The 16,509-nt window shown below is 34.7% G+C and overlaps 1 protein-coding gene across 1 annotated transcript in view; it reads right to left on the reverse strand.

The window, feature by feature from the left end:
* Positions 1-16,509, reverse strand: part of LRP1B (LDL receptor related protein 1B) — a 1,771,065-nt gene that overhangs the window by 178,969 nt on the left and 1,575,587 nt on the right. The window contains exon 63 of the mRNA XM_004375116.1: positions 3,765-3,881. Within this exon, the coding sequence (XP_004375173.1) occupies positions 3,765-3,881 (117 nt within the window). The remainder of the gene's footprint in view (positions 1-3,764; positions 3,882-16,509) is intronic.

Raw genomic sequence — 16,509 nt, forward strand, 5'->3', positions numbered from 1 at the left:
CTTTTTTAGTAATTTTTAGTTACTTCCTAATAATGGAAAGATACAAAGTAATTTATTTTGCATATCAATTACTTAGAAGGCATACATGTCACATTATTTTTTCAGATATAGTTGAAATTTCTCACATATTTCAAAACCTTTGTTCAGATTATAAAATAAAGCCAAGAACAATGAACATTTCTTGCTTTTAAGTGCAGAAATCATTGCTGAAACGAAATGTCCCTACTGAACTCTTAACAAGAGAAATGATCAGCAGATGATGATGAATTGAAAATAGACTAATTATCCCATGTAAATATATGTATGTAAAATAGAAAGCATATTAAATTTAAAACATAGTTTGGCAGTTAATTGCTCCACTACCATTTGAATTTTTCCCATATCTATTCCTGGGGTATTTCCAACATATTTTAAAAAGTAAATTCATTAAATTAGATTCAAAAATATGCTGCTGTTGTTTTATAACTTGTAAGGTTGATTTACCATCAACGTGCACATTTCGCTGTTTAATAATAGCTAACAATATCTGCCAAATGTGAATCAAAACACATACCATTGACTAATAATATTTAGAAATATGGCACCAGTATACCACTGCCCAAAGATATATATCACTGGAATAGTTTCAAAAGATAATAAGAAACTGTAAATATCTTGATAGAATTTTAATGCAAAACGGTATTTTTTCTATGGCTGGCTTCTATATGACTTATCTCCTGGTTCTCCCCATAGATTTATTGTATTCTTTTCTCATTCTTCATTGACTCAATTTCTGTTTTGGCAGAACTTTTGGCATTCTGAATGTTTAAGTCTTCTCATTTCTTCTGACCTATGCAAGATGATATTTTTAAACATCACTCAATTATCTACATCTTGATCCTTTTTCCTGCATATTCTTACATGCTTAACATGTTAACATACTCTCATCCTTGTCCTGAATATGTTTCATTGCTGCTTAGTGTCATCTTCCCTCTGCAACTTCATCAATATTGCTTGTCTTAGACAATGAGCTCAGAGTGAATAAGAACTAAAAAAAGAACCACACATAACTGAGTATTTTATACTGCAATGCTTAATATTGCAGCCACTTCCTCTGCTTTTCTCAAGAGCTCTGTGGTTACTATAATCTATCACTAAGTTTACACAGTGACAAGTGAGAGGTAGTATTCTTTCTCATTGCGTTCTTGCATCAAACTCTGACTTTTAGGAGATGTCAGCACAATGAAGCTCAGCCACTTAGGAAACCCCAGCAGAGTCAGAAATAGGCTCTCTCAACCCTTAGTGCTTCTCCCTCTTTACTTACTATAGCAGTGACCTAACTTCTCATACAATTTCAATTACTACTTGAATAAAGTGCTCTCCAAGATGTAAATCTCCGTTTTGACCTCTCACACTCTCTCTCATTCTCAATATCTTTCAGTGATAGGGCATTTCCACTCATAAATCATACTGATAATCAACACTAAATGTTTCAAAAAATAAGCTAGTTACCTGTATATTTAAGCTCTGATTTACAAGTAAACATAAAGTATATACACAATTGCTTCTTTTCTGTTTTTACTTTTCTATACCTACTACCCCCATTCCATCAGATATTCCTTTAATTACTAGACAAATCTGAGAATCTGCTATATAAAGTTGCTGTTATTGTTGTTGTTGTTGAGGAGTAATACTCTAATGACTCTTTATAATGTTCTATACCTTTCCGAAGACTGTGATCATGTGGGAGATATCTATGTGAAAAGGCTGTTATAAAGGTTCTTATATTCACAGTATTCCATGATCATAACAATCCAGAGATTTCATACTTAATGTACCTGATTCTCAGACACGAGTCAGGTTAAATTTGGAAAGCGATTCAAAACATTAGTTGACATTTTGTAAGCCAAATATTGAAGTGGTTTATTAAGGCTTTGACTCTACTATTGTATGTTTTAATATAGCATAGGTATCCCTAGAAGTCCCTGGGTAAAGCAGACAGGTAACCAAAACGGTGGAAGTTTGAGTCCACCCAGAGGCACCATGGAAGAAAGGCCTGGTGATCTACTCCTGAAAAAGCAGCCATTGAAAACCCTGTGGAACACAGTTCTACTCTGACACACTGGAGTCACCATGAGTCAAAGTCGACTCAAGGGCAACTGGGACTGGTGGATATCCCTATGTAGATTTAGTCTCCTGCCTTCTGGGAAATGAATGTTCCTAGTCCAGTGAAATGTCTATAAAAGTAGATGTTATTGTTATTAATCTGCATCAAATATTTTTTGGAGTAGCAGAATATAAATATTGAATAAATGCAATTCAATTATTACTTGTTTTAAACATGATTATATTGCTTTACAAGGAGTCTTGGTGATACAATGGTCAAGCAGTTGGCTCCTAACCCAAAGGTCAGAGGTTCGAACTCATCAGCCACTCTGTGGAAGAAAAGGCCTAGCAATCTGCTCCCGTAAAGATTATAGCCTAGGAAACCTTATGGGGCAGTTCTCCTCTGTCCTATAGGGTCACTGTCTTGGTCATCTAGAGCTGCTATAACACAAATAGCACAAGTGGATGGCTTTAACAAGGAGAAATATATTCTCACAGTGCAGTAGGCTACAAGTCCAAATTCAGGGCATTAGCTCCAGGAAAAGGCTTTCTCTCTGTGTCAGCTCTGGAGGAAGTTTCTTCTCATCAATCTTTCGCTGGCAAGAAGCTTCTCAGGTGCAGGGACCCCAGGTCCAAAGGACGTACTTTTCTCTTGGTGCTGCTTTCTTGGTGGTGTGATGTCCCCTATGTCTCTCTGCTCGCTTCTCTCTTTTATATCTCAAAAGAGATTGGCTTAAGACACTATGTAAATCTTACAGATTTCATGAATGTAACTGCCGCTAATCCATCTCATTAACACCATAGTGATAGGATTTACAGCGCATGGAGAAATCACATCAGATGACAAAATGGTAGAAATCACATAATACTTGGAATCATGGCCTAGCCAAATTGATACACATATTTTTGAGGGACACAAGTCAATCCATGACAGCCAATCAGAGTTGGAATCGACTCGACGACACATGACAGCAACAATATTGCTTTCTTTGTTTAAGCCGCAGGTTTTTTTATTTGTTTTAAATGCTGCTACTAAGTATATTCAGAACTTAGTGATAGAATATAGAGATACTGTCACAATTTTACATACTGCCATATTTTTTAGAAAATAAAATTGTTGGATAATTATTTTTTAAATGTATTACATAAAAATTCAGAAGGCAGTTGATGATAACAGCATTATTCTATTTTCAGAGAAAAGCATCCTGAATACATCTGGTGTTCACCACTCCAGAGAGAATAAAAGATATTTCACAAAAGACACTCATGGGTGAATTTGTAGTATAAAAGGATTTGAGACAGAAACAAAATGAATATCATCCATTAAAGAAGGATGTGTTTTGTACTGTCTCCACATCATTCAGTTCATTGTATGAACTTGCAGCAAGGGTGTCATTCAGTGCATACTAATGGGTTGCATGAAACCTCATGATACTTTCATACCAATTCTAGTAACTATAAGAAAATAACTCTCAGTATGAGCGTTTCAATAATTCTACCATTTGAGATTCAGGTCAATTTAGTTTGAATACCCTTGTCCAAATGTGAATATATGTATAAAATTTTGAGCAGCAAGAGAGATAGGTTGAAATTTATACCTCAACTAAACCAAAAATATGCCACGCTGCTTATTGAGTAGGCTGTCAAGCTCACAACATTATCAGGCCAGAGTTACTTACTACAATTTTCTTCATCTGAATTATCACTGCAGTCATTTTGGCTATCACATCGCCAGTGATCTGGAATACAGTTGTTGTTTTTACACTGGAACTCATGAGGTCCGCAAGTCTTTTTATCTGTAATGGAAAGAACCAGAGTTTGCAATGTTGGCTTCCATGAATACATTCCTCACAATATCCTGACTGCCATGCCTAATTCCTTGGCATATGACATTTCCTTAATTCTTAATTCAGTTACCGACTGAATAGCCTCCTAGGAAAAAATGAAAGCAAGTGCTGAAGGAAACTCAGTTCTCTGTCTTGTTTTATGTTACTAGTCATGTTTTAATTGCAGGCTAATTACAAAACAGTTGATTGGACCACCAAAGCAAAGTCAACACGAATTGTCAAATGAAAGTTCCAGGTTATCCTTCCATTTAGGACACTCCATCTCTAATCCATCCCTCCATTTCTACTATGAAGCAACAAAAAGAAGTGGTTATTTATCCAACTGTGAGGTTGCCACCTTGTGTTCTTCCCCAATAAGCTCTTGTTCTTAATATACCTATGGTCAGTTGTACTTTTTAAATCCTAGATATTATCCACTCAGAAACTCATAGATTGTAATAGTGTTTTAATGTGTAAAGACTGTGAAAATGAATAAAATAGCATCTCATTGGATATTCTAAATAATCCCATGGAGTCTCTAGGAAAGGTACTAAGTAGCTCCTCTCTTCATAGATGATAAAGCAGAGACTCATAGAAGTTTTTAGGAACTTGCTGATATTTTCACTGCCATTAAATGACACAGAAAAAATATATATATACACATATATGTCTTTTACACCTGATTGTGTGCTTTTTATGACAAATCTAACTTATAAACTGATAGGATAGAATCAGAACACATGCAGTAAGAATTAATTTAAAGTTTAAATCCTCTATTTTCAAATTTTTATAAGAGTAATATCTGTGGACAGTCTAAAGCAGTGCTTCTCAAGCTTTAACGTGCATACATATAAACCACTTGAGAATTTTGTTCAAACAGAAAGGGGCCTGAGATTCTACATTTCTAACAAGCTCTCCAGTGATAATGATGTCTGTTATCTCTGAAACATATTTTGAGAAAGCAAGAGTCTAATGCATCAAAATGGTATGAATTAAGTAACATAAAAACAAGAAAACTATAAACGTCAATATATAATTTAAGACACATTTCCCTTTCATAAACTTAGGTCAACTCCTTATTCTCAGCCATGTTAGAGATGAACAGTGAAGTGCTTAAAGTCTCAGACTTAATAAAACAAATTAACTAAAAAAAGAAGATAAACTATTGGATGGTAGTTGTTATGTTTTACTTCAAAATTTATCTTATAGAAATCAGATTCAAATAAGACTGTGAAAGTAAAAGTGATTTAGGTATAATGATATAAATTAAATAATGAACATATATTGAAGATGTCACTCAACTCTTGGCTAAGGATTTCATAAACATGATCACACCCACTCATCATAACGCCTCTAAGTATTATGACAAGCATTTAAGTAAAGGAGTACAGTAAGTCTCAAAGAGTTTAAGTAATTTCTCCAATCTTACAGACGTATTACATGACAACGGAAGAATTCATATCCAGATCCAACTCCTGAAATATTTTGCTACAGAGGTTCTCATTATAGACATTAAGTATGATTTTGAAATACTAAACCAAAAACCAAATCCAGTGCCCCCTAGTCAATCCCAACTCATAGCCATGCTGTAAGACAGAGTAGAATTGCCTCATTGGGTTTCCAAGGCTGTAAATCTTTATGAAAGCAGACTGTCACATCTTTCTCCCGCAGAACTGCTCGAAAGGTTCAAACTGCCAACCTTTTGGTTAGCAGCCAAGTGCTTTAACCACTACGCAACCAGGGCTACTTGAAATACTAAGGGAAAAAATTTTTTGCCTCAATTTCCCTTCTTTTCCTTATGTCCTACCTGCCTGCCTGTCTGGTAACGATTACGCAGGACCTAACTTGCCTCAGGTATTGGGTGCTATGTTTCGTATTTTGTAATACACGCTTTTTGTTTGTGTTAAACCTAATTTTAGATTTAAAAATTGGCTTATAATCTGCAGAAGTTCTAATGTAGCATTCTGCACTCCTCAGATAATCAAGAAATATGTTAGGATGACTGAATAAATAATGAACACTGAAAATTCAGGGTTTGGTACTGAATTATTTGGATGGTTATTTCATTTTGGCAATTGAAACATACTTCTCTGCGACGACTGTTGTATAGATAAACAGTTTTATCTCTTGCCATGTGTTCCTTGCATTATATTAAAATAATATTTAAAAATTTTAGAACACAAAATGTAAGAAAGACCATACTGAATCACACCAATAGACCGTGTGACTTAGTATTACAACACTGGTGCCAAGCAAATCTTAAGTCATCACCGGCAAAATGGGTGCTGAGTATCAATTTAATAGGTGTAATGACTTCATGGCAAAGTGGGTAAGAGCTCAGGCTGCTAACCAAATGGTCTGCCTTTCAAATCCACCAGCCGCTCCTTGGAAACCCTGTGGGGCAGTTCTACTATGTCCAATAGTGTCGCTATGAGTTGGAATCAACTGGGCGGCACACAACAACAACGACTTCATCGATTTAAAGTTTTGTTTTTTTTTTTAAATCCTTTTCACACTTTTCTTCTATGTTTAAACATTTGCATCTTCCTCTGAATTTGAAAGAGCTCTGCAGCTATTTCTTAACTAGACCAAGTTAGAATTCATTGCTAAGATTACCATTTGGGGCATGCAGAAACGGTAACACGGAAAGGTTAATTGCCTTATGTAAGGTTATTCAGATTTTATGTTTCTCAGTTATTTAGAGTTTTGATGCATGACATTACTTGCAAAAACTGCAAATACAAACTATACAAACTTGTTCTGCATTTAAAATCTCCCTAAAGGAACCACATGTATATAATTTCACATTATAGTACTCTAAACCAAAAACCAAACCAGTTGCTGCCGAGTTGATTCCGATTTATGGCGAGCCTATAGGACAGAGCAGAGTTGGGTTTCCAAGGAGCAGCTGGTGGATTCGAACTGCTGACTTTTGGTTAGCAGCCTTAGCTCTTACAGAGTAACTACTATAAAATGTTCACATTGTGTGCCGTTTTCTATTAATTCACATTGCTAAATTGCATTCACTCAATTCATTATTCTTTTTTTTTTAATTGTAAATTTGGAGAAACCAAATGTAGTATTTAAAAACTTGATTTCTGAGTTTAACATGTTTTCAGGTGAATTGAAGATACTGGCACAAATGTAGTCTTACCGGGAGGTAGAGTGGCGAAGCTTCAAAGTGCAGAATTGTGTATACCATATACTGCAATACTAATGGTGCTTGTGTATACATGGGTTATGTCTGGAAAGAAATCAAATAACCCGGTGACAGTGATGTTTCTGGGAGAAAGAGCTGGAGAAGTGGACTGGGAGACAGGGGTGGGAAGAGATGTAAGCTTCTCTCTGTGACCTTTTGTACAGCTTGATTTTTTTTTCCTTCTTTACTTACGTGGACATTTTTTCTTGCTTTGTAAGTATATATTACTTTTAAAAGATTAATTTTAAAAAAAGAAACAGCATTGACAGAGACACTATGAGATGAAAAAGGGTAGCCATTTTATTTTGATTGAGCACCCTTTTTCATATTTACGTTATAACTAAAAATAAAAGTAATCTGTTTCATGTTAAAAGTGTTGTAAGATCATAAACCAAAAATAAAAGTTGTTCATTATACCAATCTGCAATTTACCAACAAGAATCATATTTTGGTGCATATCTTTTCAGTCTTTCATATTTATGGATACATGCATATATCACATATATTAAAAATACATGTATATACCCATAAAATTAAAATCATGCTATGCATACTACTTTGTAATTTAATTTTAAACATTAATCTCTTTAAAATTTTATTGTCATTTACATTTTTTTAAAGGCTGCGTAATAATCTATGATTTTATATAATGATTATTTTTACAAAATCCCAATAGTTGAATATTTAGACTATTCCTAGCATTTTAATATTTTTAAAAAATGTTTCACTGGAGAGTTTGTATATATATATCCTTGGCCTCATTTCAGAATAGATTTTAGTATAAATTCTTACAAATGAAATAAAAAGATCGAACTATTAAGAATTTCTGTATATATTGCCAAATGTTCCTTCAAAAGAGTTTTATGAATGTATAATTTTAAGAAAAATGTAGGAGGATATTAATTTTTTCACATCCTTTTTGACCCCACTGGAGACCATGATATTTTTCAATCAAGATATTTTAATGTTCAGACTTAACATTAAAAACTGGCATCATATGGATATTTTGACTGGAAGTTGTTACTAGCAAACATGTAGAGATTGTTTATATATTTACAGAATGTCTTCTGTCATTAATTGATTGTTTTTCTGCTCATTTCCTACTTTTCCACTGGACTGTTTTCTTTTTAATGTTTAGAGACTTAATATATGCAGACTATTAACCTGTTTTTGCCATATATTTTGCTAACATTTCCTCTCAATTTCTTGTTTTCTATTTTAAGCTAAAAGATATAAACTAGCCTCCTTCACCATTAATGAGCCAATAATGATTCATGGTGACACAAACGAATAATTCTTTTGTATGAAGATTACAAGGTATGAAAATTTTATTGACTCCTTAATTTGATTAACAGATTTTTTCCCTGAAGATTCAATAATTAAGGATATTTTCATATCCTTAAACTATATAAGACAATAAGAAATGAAACAGTTCATTTTTTAATTTTTAGATAACTATGATAAAATCTAGAATTTTCAAAGGGGGTAATATTTCTCAACATTTTGATTTGACTTGATTCAAACCAAGTAAAGGAAAAGCAAATGTTAAGGGAGCCACAATAAAGTCTATAATTCATTTAGAAAATTGAAAATGAATGTTACTATACAAATATTACTGCACAAATTACCACACTGACACTTGAAAAAATAGAAAACCCACACGTTCCTACATCTATTGAAGATATTAAATTCATAATCAAAACGACACACAAAGAAAACTGAGGTCCAGAAGATTTACCAGTAAGTTACACCAAACATATAAAGAAAAAATAATACCAACCTTAATTTTTCTTTCAGAATACAGAAGAAAGGGAAACACCTGCCAGCTCATTTTACAAATGAGCATTACACTGATACAAAAATCTGACATCAGTCATGTTGTTCAACCATCACCAATAAACCCTTCAAATATTCCAATCAGAGGAAAGAAAGTTGTTTTTTTCTCCCCCCTAAAATCATGAAATCACAGTAAATATTTTTCTAATGCTTGGCTGGCTATTAAAATGTTTAAAACATCATATTATTCACCAGTAATAATTTTATACTTTAAAATTTTTTTCCTACTCATTTACAAGAGATTGGATTGATGCACAAATGTCGCTGTATTGTTCTGTTTATACGTAGTCTGTTTGCTCATGTACAATCATTTACTTTCTATTTCATCTTCAAGTTCGGAATAACCACATGATCCTTTAAACCAGGCAGGGGTAATGATTGAAGTACTAATGATGGTATTGGATTTTATGAGAGATAAGTGCATTAATCTCATCCTCTATTGTCTGGTGTCTCTCTAACACAAAGGCTCAGTTAAACTTTCTCTTCCTAAAGACTGTACTGTTGAAAGTTTAAGATGGCACTCTGAAATTAGAAATATATCAGTAATATAATATAAATCCAAACTATAATATGTGTGAGTCAGAATGTAGAATATAAACTATAGGGTTGTCTAAAATGGCATCTCCTTCAGAAGTGCCAGAGGTTCTATTGTAATCCGTGAATTAAATTATATTTTCAGGCTTCCTATATCCCTTTTTTTTTATCTTGAAATATCCTAAAGAAACATGCCAGTAAAATATTTTCAGTCAGGTTTAACAGGTAAAATACATTATATATAGGCCTTTGATTTATAATACATTTTTTAGATCTGTGGCATAGATCAAAACAAAGAATGCATCCTTTGGTCCCTGTGCTGAGAAACTCCTAGACCCAAGGGAAGATTGATGACAAGGACCTTCCCTCAGAGCTGACACAGAGAGAAAGTCTTTCCCTACAGCTGGAGCCCTGAATTCGGACTTCTAGCCTCCTAGACTATGACACAATAAATTTCTGTTTGTTAAAGCCATCTACTTGTGGTATTTCTGTTATAGGAGCACTAGATAACTAAGACACCATACTAATCATGGGACAGAGCCCTGGTGGTGCAGTGGTTAAGAGCTAGGTTGCTGACCAAAAGGTCAGCAGTTCCAATCTACCAGTCACTCCTTGGAAACCCTATGGGACAGTTCTGCTCTGTCCTATAGGTGTCCTATATGGTCACTGTGAGTTAGAATTGACAGCAAAGGGTTTGGTTTTTTTCACAGGTTAATCATATGATTTTTTTTTTTTTTAAGTTTACAGCTTAAACATGATAGATAACTATTCTTCTCTTACATTAAAGAGGCATGGAGGAGGGCAGTGCAGTGATCCTATGGTGGCTAGGCACTGTCCTCAGGAACCTAGATATCTATCTTTCAGGGTCACCATCCTAATTCATGGATTCCATTGTTCCTTACTCACTGCAGGGCCCAAATGACTACTACAGCTTGAGCCATCACCTTGCAGGCTATAAGGAGAAAGCGCAGAAGAGCAAAGGAAGAAGCCTTTCTAAATTGAGCAAATTTCCTATAAATAAGCTTCCCAGAAGTCTAACAGAACACTTTTGATTACATCTGAATGGTCAGAACATAGACAAGTGATAACACCTAGCTACAAGAGAATTGGGAAATGTAATGACTTATTCTGGATAGCAATGCAAATGCATCAGTCTATCATTTGGGGTTCTGTTTTTGAGAAGAGAGTAAAAAAATGGAGATATATATACATATATATATATATATATGTATATATATATAGGTGCCCTGGTGGCACAGTGGTTAAGAGCTACGCTGAGCTGTGGCTGCTAACCAAATTGTCGGCAGTTCAAATCTACCAGCTGCTCCTTGGAAACCCTATGGGGCAGTTATACACTGTCCTATAGGGTCCTTATGAGTTGGAATCGATTCAGTGACAATGGGTTGGTTATATGAAATTAGAAGTCTCTGTCAAATAGCCTAAAAGTGCCAATTAAAGTCATTAAAGGTGATTTCTACAGATTGTGAAAGAGAAAAGATTCCTCTCCTTTCAAGATTGCAAGTACTATAACCGCAAGCTGCCATGGGTCACCTTTAAAATAATATATAAGGCATCTATCTCTAAAATTGCCAATGGAGTAAGAATTAGCTTGTGGTGGTTGTTGTTGTTGTGTGCCTCAAGTCAATTTCGACTCATAGCGACCCTACAGGAAAGGGCAGAACTGCCTCATAGGGTTTCGAAGGCTGTAATCTCTACAGAAGCAGATTGCCTCATCTTCTCCCATAGAATGGCTGGTGGCTGGTGGGTTTGAACCACCCACCTTTCTGTTAACAGCTAAGCGCTTAACCACTGCTACACTGGGGCTCCTTAGAATTAGCTCAGAAATGAAGAAAAAAACAGGGCTCTAATGAGTCTACTAGAATACTTAGATCCAAATAATGCCTGAAGTCAACTCCATCCACTCTTTGGAAATGAGGCAGAAAATGTCTTTCGCCTCTTAGCCTAGTTGCTGGTGGATTCCTGTCATTTGTAGGTAAGAGTTCTGGCTAATGAAAACGCCATACTACATTTATTCCTTAAAAATATCCTAGATTCCTTCTAAACCTAATGTTACTACATATGTGCTGATTTACATAATTCCCAGGCTAATTCATTGATTTATGATTTCCTGGGGAATGCTGTCCAATTCCACAAGAAGCCTAAGAATCAGTCTCTATTTATAAGTGATTTTCACACCCAAGCTTCCATGGGAGATGGTACAGACACCTTTGTATGAGTAGATTCTGTACACGACATACGCTATTTCAGACAGCCTCTATTGATATTGATTGTCTGGAAAGCTGCAGGAAGCCTTTCATTGTAAAGTGTTTGGTGGCTCTGAAAATTAATTTCACGTTACTTCCCATCAATCAGGGTAATATTCCTCAATGAGCACTTACACGCACAACCTGTTCTTCTAGGGGAAGTGGAAAGAATACGGAGATGCACCAGCAGTTGAGAATAACAACGCCAGCTGCAGCCTGTCCCGGTGGGATTCAGCTACTTCTGTTTTGCTTTTGAATTTTTATTATTTTGTTTAATGTTTACGTTATTCTTTCAGGTACAGAAGGGAAAGGCTTATAAAGTAAAACAAATTACCAGTGACATATTTTCTTTATAAAGAGGTGGATGTATAATAAGCTAGCTCTGTAGAAGCTCAAAATAATGACATTGTACAAATTGCATGTCAATGCAATGTAATTTTCAGTGGAAATTTTTCAATTTCACATTACGCATTTTAGAAAGTGTCATATTACATTCTGTAAGGCCATCTATCGCACTTGACAAGAATTTGTAATTTTTTTTCTTATTTAGAAATTTTTGTTTTAACTTTATGGCTGTGTAGGGAGGGGGGTGGCATAGAGTGAAGTAGGCATAATGGAAGTAGTTACACTCTCATCTTTTGCCAACTCAGTCTGTATGTCATATGCAAAACCCCTGCTATTCCATTCATCATTCTCTTTTCGACAGCCTGCAGTTTTGACAGATTGTATGGTAATATTGAACAAACAGTTTGCTTTTATGAACCACAAATGAAGAGGAACTCAAATCTTCATAATGTTGAGGATAGATAAGGTCTTCCACCTCAGAATTGTCCTTGAACCCATTACAGATTCTGGTTATAATGTTGTATAAATTCACTTACGATCAACAAGTTTAGAGACAAACTAAATAACTCACTTTATTTTTTCACGAATATTTATTCTGATTTATTTTAAGAGCAAAGTGAAAGCAATACGAGGCAATTAAAAAGTAACCTGCTGAAATATTTTTGAATATACAGTTGGTAACTTTTATACCAACTGTCTAGTTTGTCTGACCCTGTTAATCAGAGTCACTAGAAAATTGCTCAATTCCCTTGATTCTTTTGGATAGATAACTTTAGACTTTGATTTAGTGGGAGGCAGTGAGGTATCGTGGAAAGAACCTGACCCTTACATTTAAAACTTGATTTGGATCCTAGCTCTAGCTCTTACTAGCATATAACCAAAAGTAATTACCTTCTTTGTGCCTCAGTAACCTCATCTACTAAAAACTGGGGGTGAATTTAGAACTTGGCTTAATTTTAAAAAACAAAACAACAACAACAAAAAAACCTGTTTCCATCGAGTTGATTCTGACTCATAGCGACCCTATAGGACAAAGTAGAACTGCCGCATAGAGTTTTCAAGGAGTGGCTGGCAGATTCAAACTGCCGTCCTGCTGGTTAGCAGCGAACGCTTAACCACTGAGTAGTTATTAAGTAACTATATAGAGTCGCTATGAGTTGAAATCTACTGGCCGCAACGGGTTTGGTTTTTTAATAACTAATAAGTTCAAAACAAAACAAAAACAAAAGCAATTGAGGTCCAGTGGACTCCAACTCACTGGCAACCCATGTGTGTCAAACAGAACTGTGCTCCATAGACTTTCCGAAGAGTCGCTATAGGGTCGCTATGAGTTCGAATCAACTAGATGGCAATGTTTGTGTGTTCATTTTATTGTCAGGCCTTTCTTCTAAGGTGCTTCTGGGTGATCTCCAACTTTCCTTTACTAGCGAAGCATGTTAACCATTTTCACCACCCAGGGACTTCCACTTAATAAAAAGGAACTAAAAATTTAGAAGATGTGGATTGTAATACCAACTTTATCATCAAAAGCTGTATGAATTTAGGAGAAAGGAAAGTGATATATTTAAAAGACTGCTATGTTTCAGGCACTGATTTAGGTCCCTTACATTTATCATATTACTTTTAAAACATGAATAAATGATTTTACTACTACTATATGAGGCATTGTATTCATTTTATAAGCAAAGACTAAACCTTGGTAACTTGCTCAAAGTCACACAGTAAGAATTAAAGTCACACGAGTCACCTACATGCTGTGGGCAATCACATTCCCCATCTAAAACTTTGGAAGGTTACATGACCCCTGGGGCCTCTAAAACAGAAATAGCTTTAATTTCACTATCTGCATATATTTTTAATTATCAAGTCTATAAAACTTTACCAGCTTGAGTTATTCTTGTATCTCCTGGAGAATAACCTTTTTGTCATTATATATGTTACTTATATTCTTTGTGGTAATTTTGTAATATGGAAGTAGAAACAAATAGTCCATAGTCACACAACACAGAGACAGCTCATCACATTGTTCTGATTATTAAAGTAGAAAAATAAAATTTTGTGCACCATATATATTTCACTAAAAATTATATGGACATGAATTTCCTAGACCATTAAAAATTCTCACAAATGTCATTTACATACTGGTATGATATTTCTCTTACAGATATAACTAAGGTATATCTGGAGAACTAAACAGTTCTCTAGAGTTTGGCATTTAAACTTGTTTTTTGTTTATGTGTTGTTGTTGCCCAGTTGAATGAGGAAGATAATTCATATTTGAAATAAAAATATTTTCCCCTGCAGTTAAGTATATGGATATTTTTTCAAAATAGTCTGCTTTAGTGACATTAACCTTTGTTATGGCTGATAATTTTTATATCGTTATCTTTAGTATCGCTTGTGATGCTATTTTCTATGATGCAAACATTGTTAGATGTAACCTAGCATACTAATTACTTAGTTACTTACCTAGCAAAGAGAAGTACTCTTTCTGCTCAGCATCGTTAAAAGTGTTTCTCACATAAGATGTATCCTTAAAGTTATCATTCAAGTTAATTTTTTTTTTTGGTAATTCTAGTAATCAGTAATTATGAGCATCAAGAAGCAAACTAATTTTTGTAATAATTTAGAGTAATTGACTTTGCCAGGTGTATGTGGCAAAATAGTTAGGGAATCTTTCCTTGGGATCATAAAACCCCGATGTAGGGTGAAGAGGGCAATAGAGAGAAAATTTTATCTAGATATACAGTTTATTCACGCACATAAAATTAGATGTATATTACTAAATAAATAATCCAAGTGGGGAAGACACATGTCTCATAAAAATATGTGTCTCTCAACAGTTAAGTACTCATGTGCTAACCAAAAGGTTGGAGGTTCAAATCCACCCAATCGCTTCGTGAGACAAAGACCTGGCATTCTGCCTCTGTAAAGATTACAGCCAAGAAAACCCTATCAGGCAGTTCTACTCTGTCACATTGGGTTGCTATGAGTCAGAAATCGACTCCACAGCAACAAAACAATAATGTAGCTACCAGTATATACATATAAAGGATACCACTAGTTATCTCGGGAACCCTCGTTTATACAGCGCACACACACGTGTGTATCTCTGTTTGCCCTTATCTTAATCAAACAAAAGAGAGAGGTAGGATTGATTTTCATGAGAATCAGAATTTATATGTAGTTATGTTATATTTACCATTGCATACTAACACATTGTGTGTGTATTTGAAACATAAAACTAAACTAAAACCTTTGCCGTCCAGTCAACTCTGACTCACAGTGACTTTATAGGACAGAGTAGAATTGCCCCACAGGGTTTTTAAGGAGCAGCTGGTGGATTCGAACTGCTGACCTCTTAATTTGCAGCTGAGATGTTAACCACTGCGCCAAGGAGCAAATCTCACAGCTGAAGAAATTTTCCAAAATTATTCTAATTTTTTTACTGCTAGACTTCTCTACAGAGCAACATGTATAAGTGTATAAATTGTAATACATGAAATATCTTCCGTGGCGAGCATTAGGGCAGAGTCAAAAAAATCTGTTTTTAAGCAGCTGCTCCATATCATTCATACACCCAATAGGCCTTGCAAAGTGAATAATGAATTCAGTTAAGAGTGTTAACTTACCTTACTAGACAAGCAGAGTCAAAAGTGTGTTAATAAACTTAATTGAATAGTGAACCATTTAAATATATTTACATCAGGTTTAACTTAAAATTGTGACCTCAGTGTTTTGAAAAGTCAAGGCCAAGGCACACACAAACACACACACACATCACTTATTCAGTGTGCCCTCAGTTTTTCAGAATTTTGATATTTTCAAATTTTCTCTTTAAAAGACATCTTTTGTGTATAAATTCATAGAGAATTACACTAAAATGTAAGCAATTTTAACTTTCAAATATTGACAGCATTGAGTGGCATAATTTTTTATCTGACAATTATTTTCCTCTAAATCATTTTAAATTTTACTCAAAAGCAATTAAAGCATTTCATTACCCTTTTCTTTCTTTCCTTTCATAGACAAGAATATTTCATTTATGGTATGCATCTAGAATGTAGCTTTCTTTTCTTGCCTTTTCTCACCCTGTATCCCAAAAGTCTTGGAGAAATCATATTTTACATGGTTTACAATGCCTGGGATAAATAATGCTTCCTGTTTGGAGAATGGTCTGTATGAATGAAAAGCGTGCTTTAGTAACACTATTTTTATTTTCTGGTGGCCAATATCACTCTCTGGTAATCCACTTATAATCTATTACAAAATATTTTCAAATGCAAAAAACATTTCAACAGAGCCGATTATAGAAAGTCAGGGTAATAACAAAGGTTCTGTACTTTAAGGACTCCTAGGTATAGGCTATGAAGAAATATCATGGGAGGGGGTTTAACAAGAAGAAAGGGAAACAGGCTAG

The sequence above is a fragment of the Trichechus manatus genome, unplaced genomic scaffold, assembly GCF_000243295.1.
Source record: "Trichechus manatus latirostris isolate Lorelei unplaced genomic scaffold, TriManLat1.0 scaffold00033, whole genome shotgun sequence".
NCBI classification, from domain to species: domain Eukaryota; kingdom Metazoa; phylum Chordata; class Mammalia; order Sirenia; family Trichechidae; genus Trichechus; species Trichechus manatus.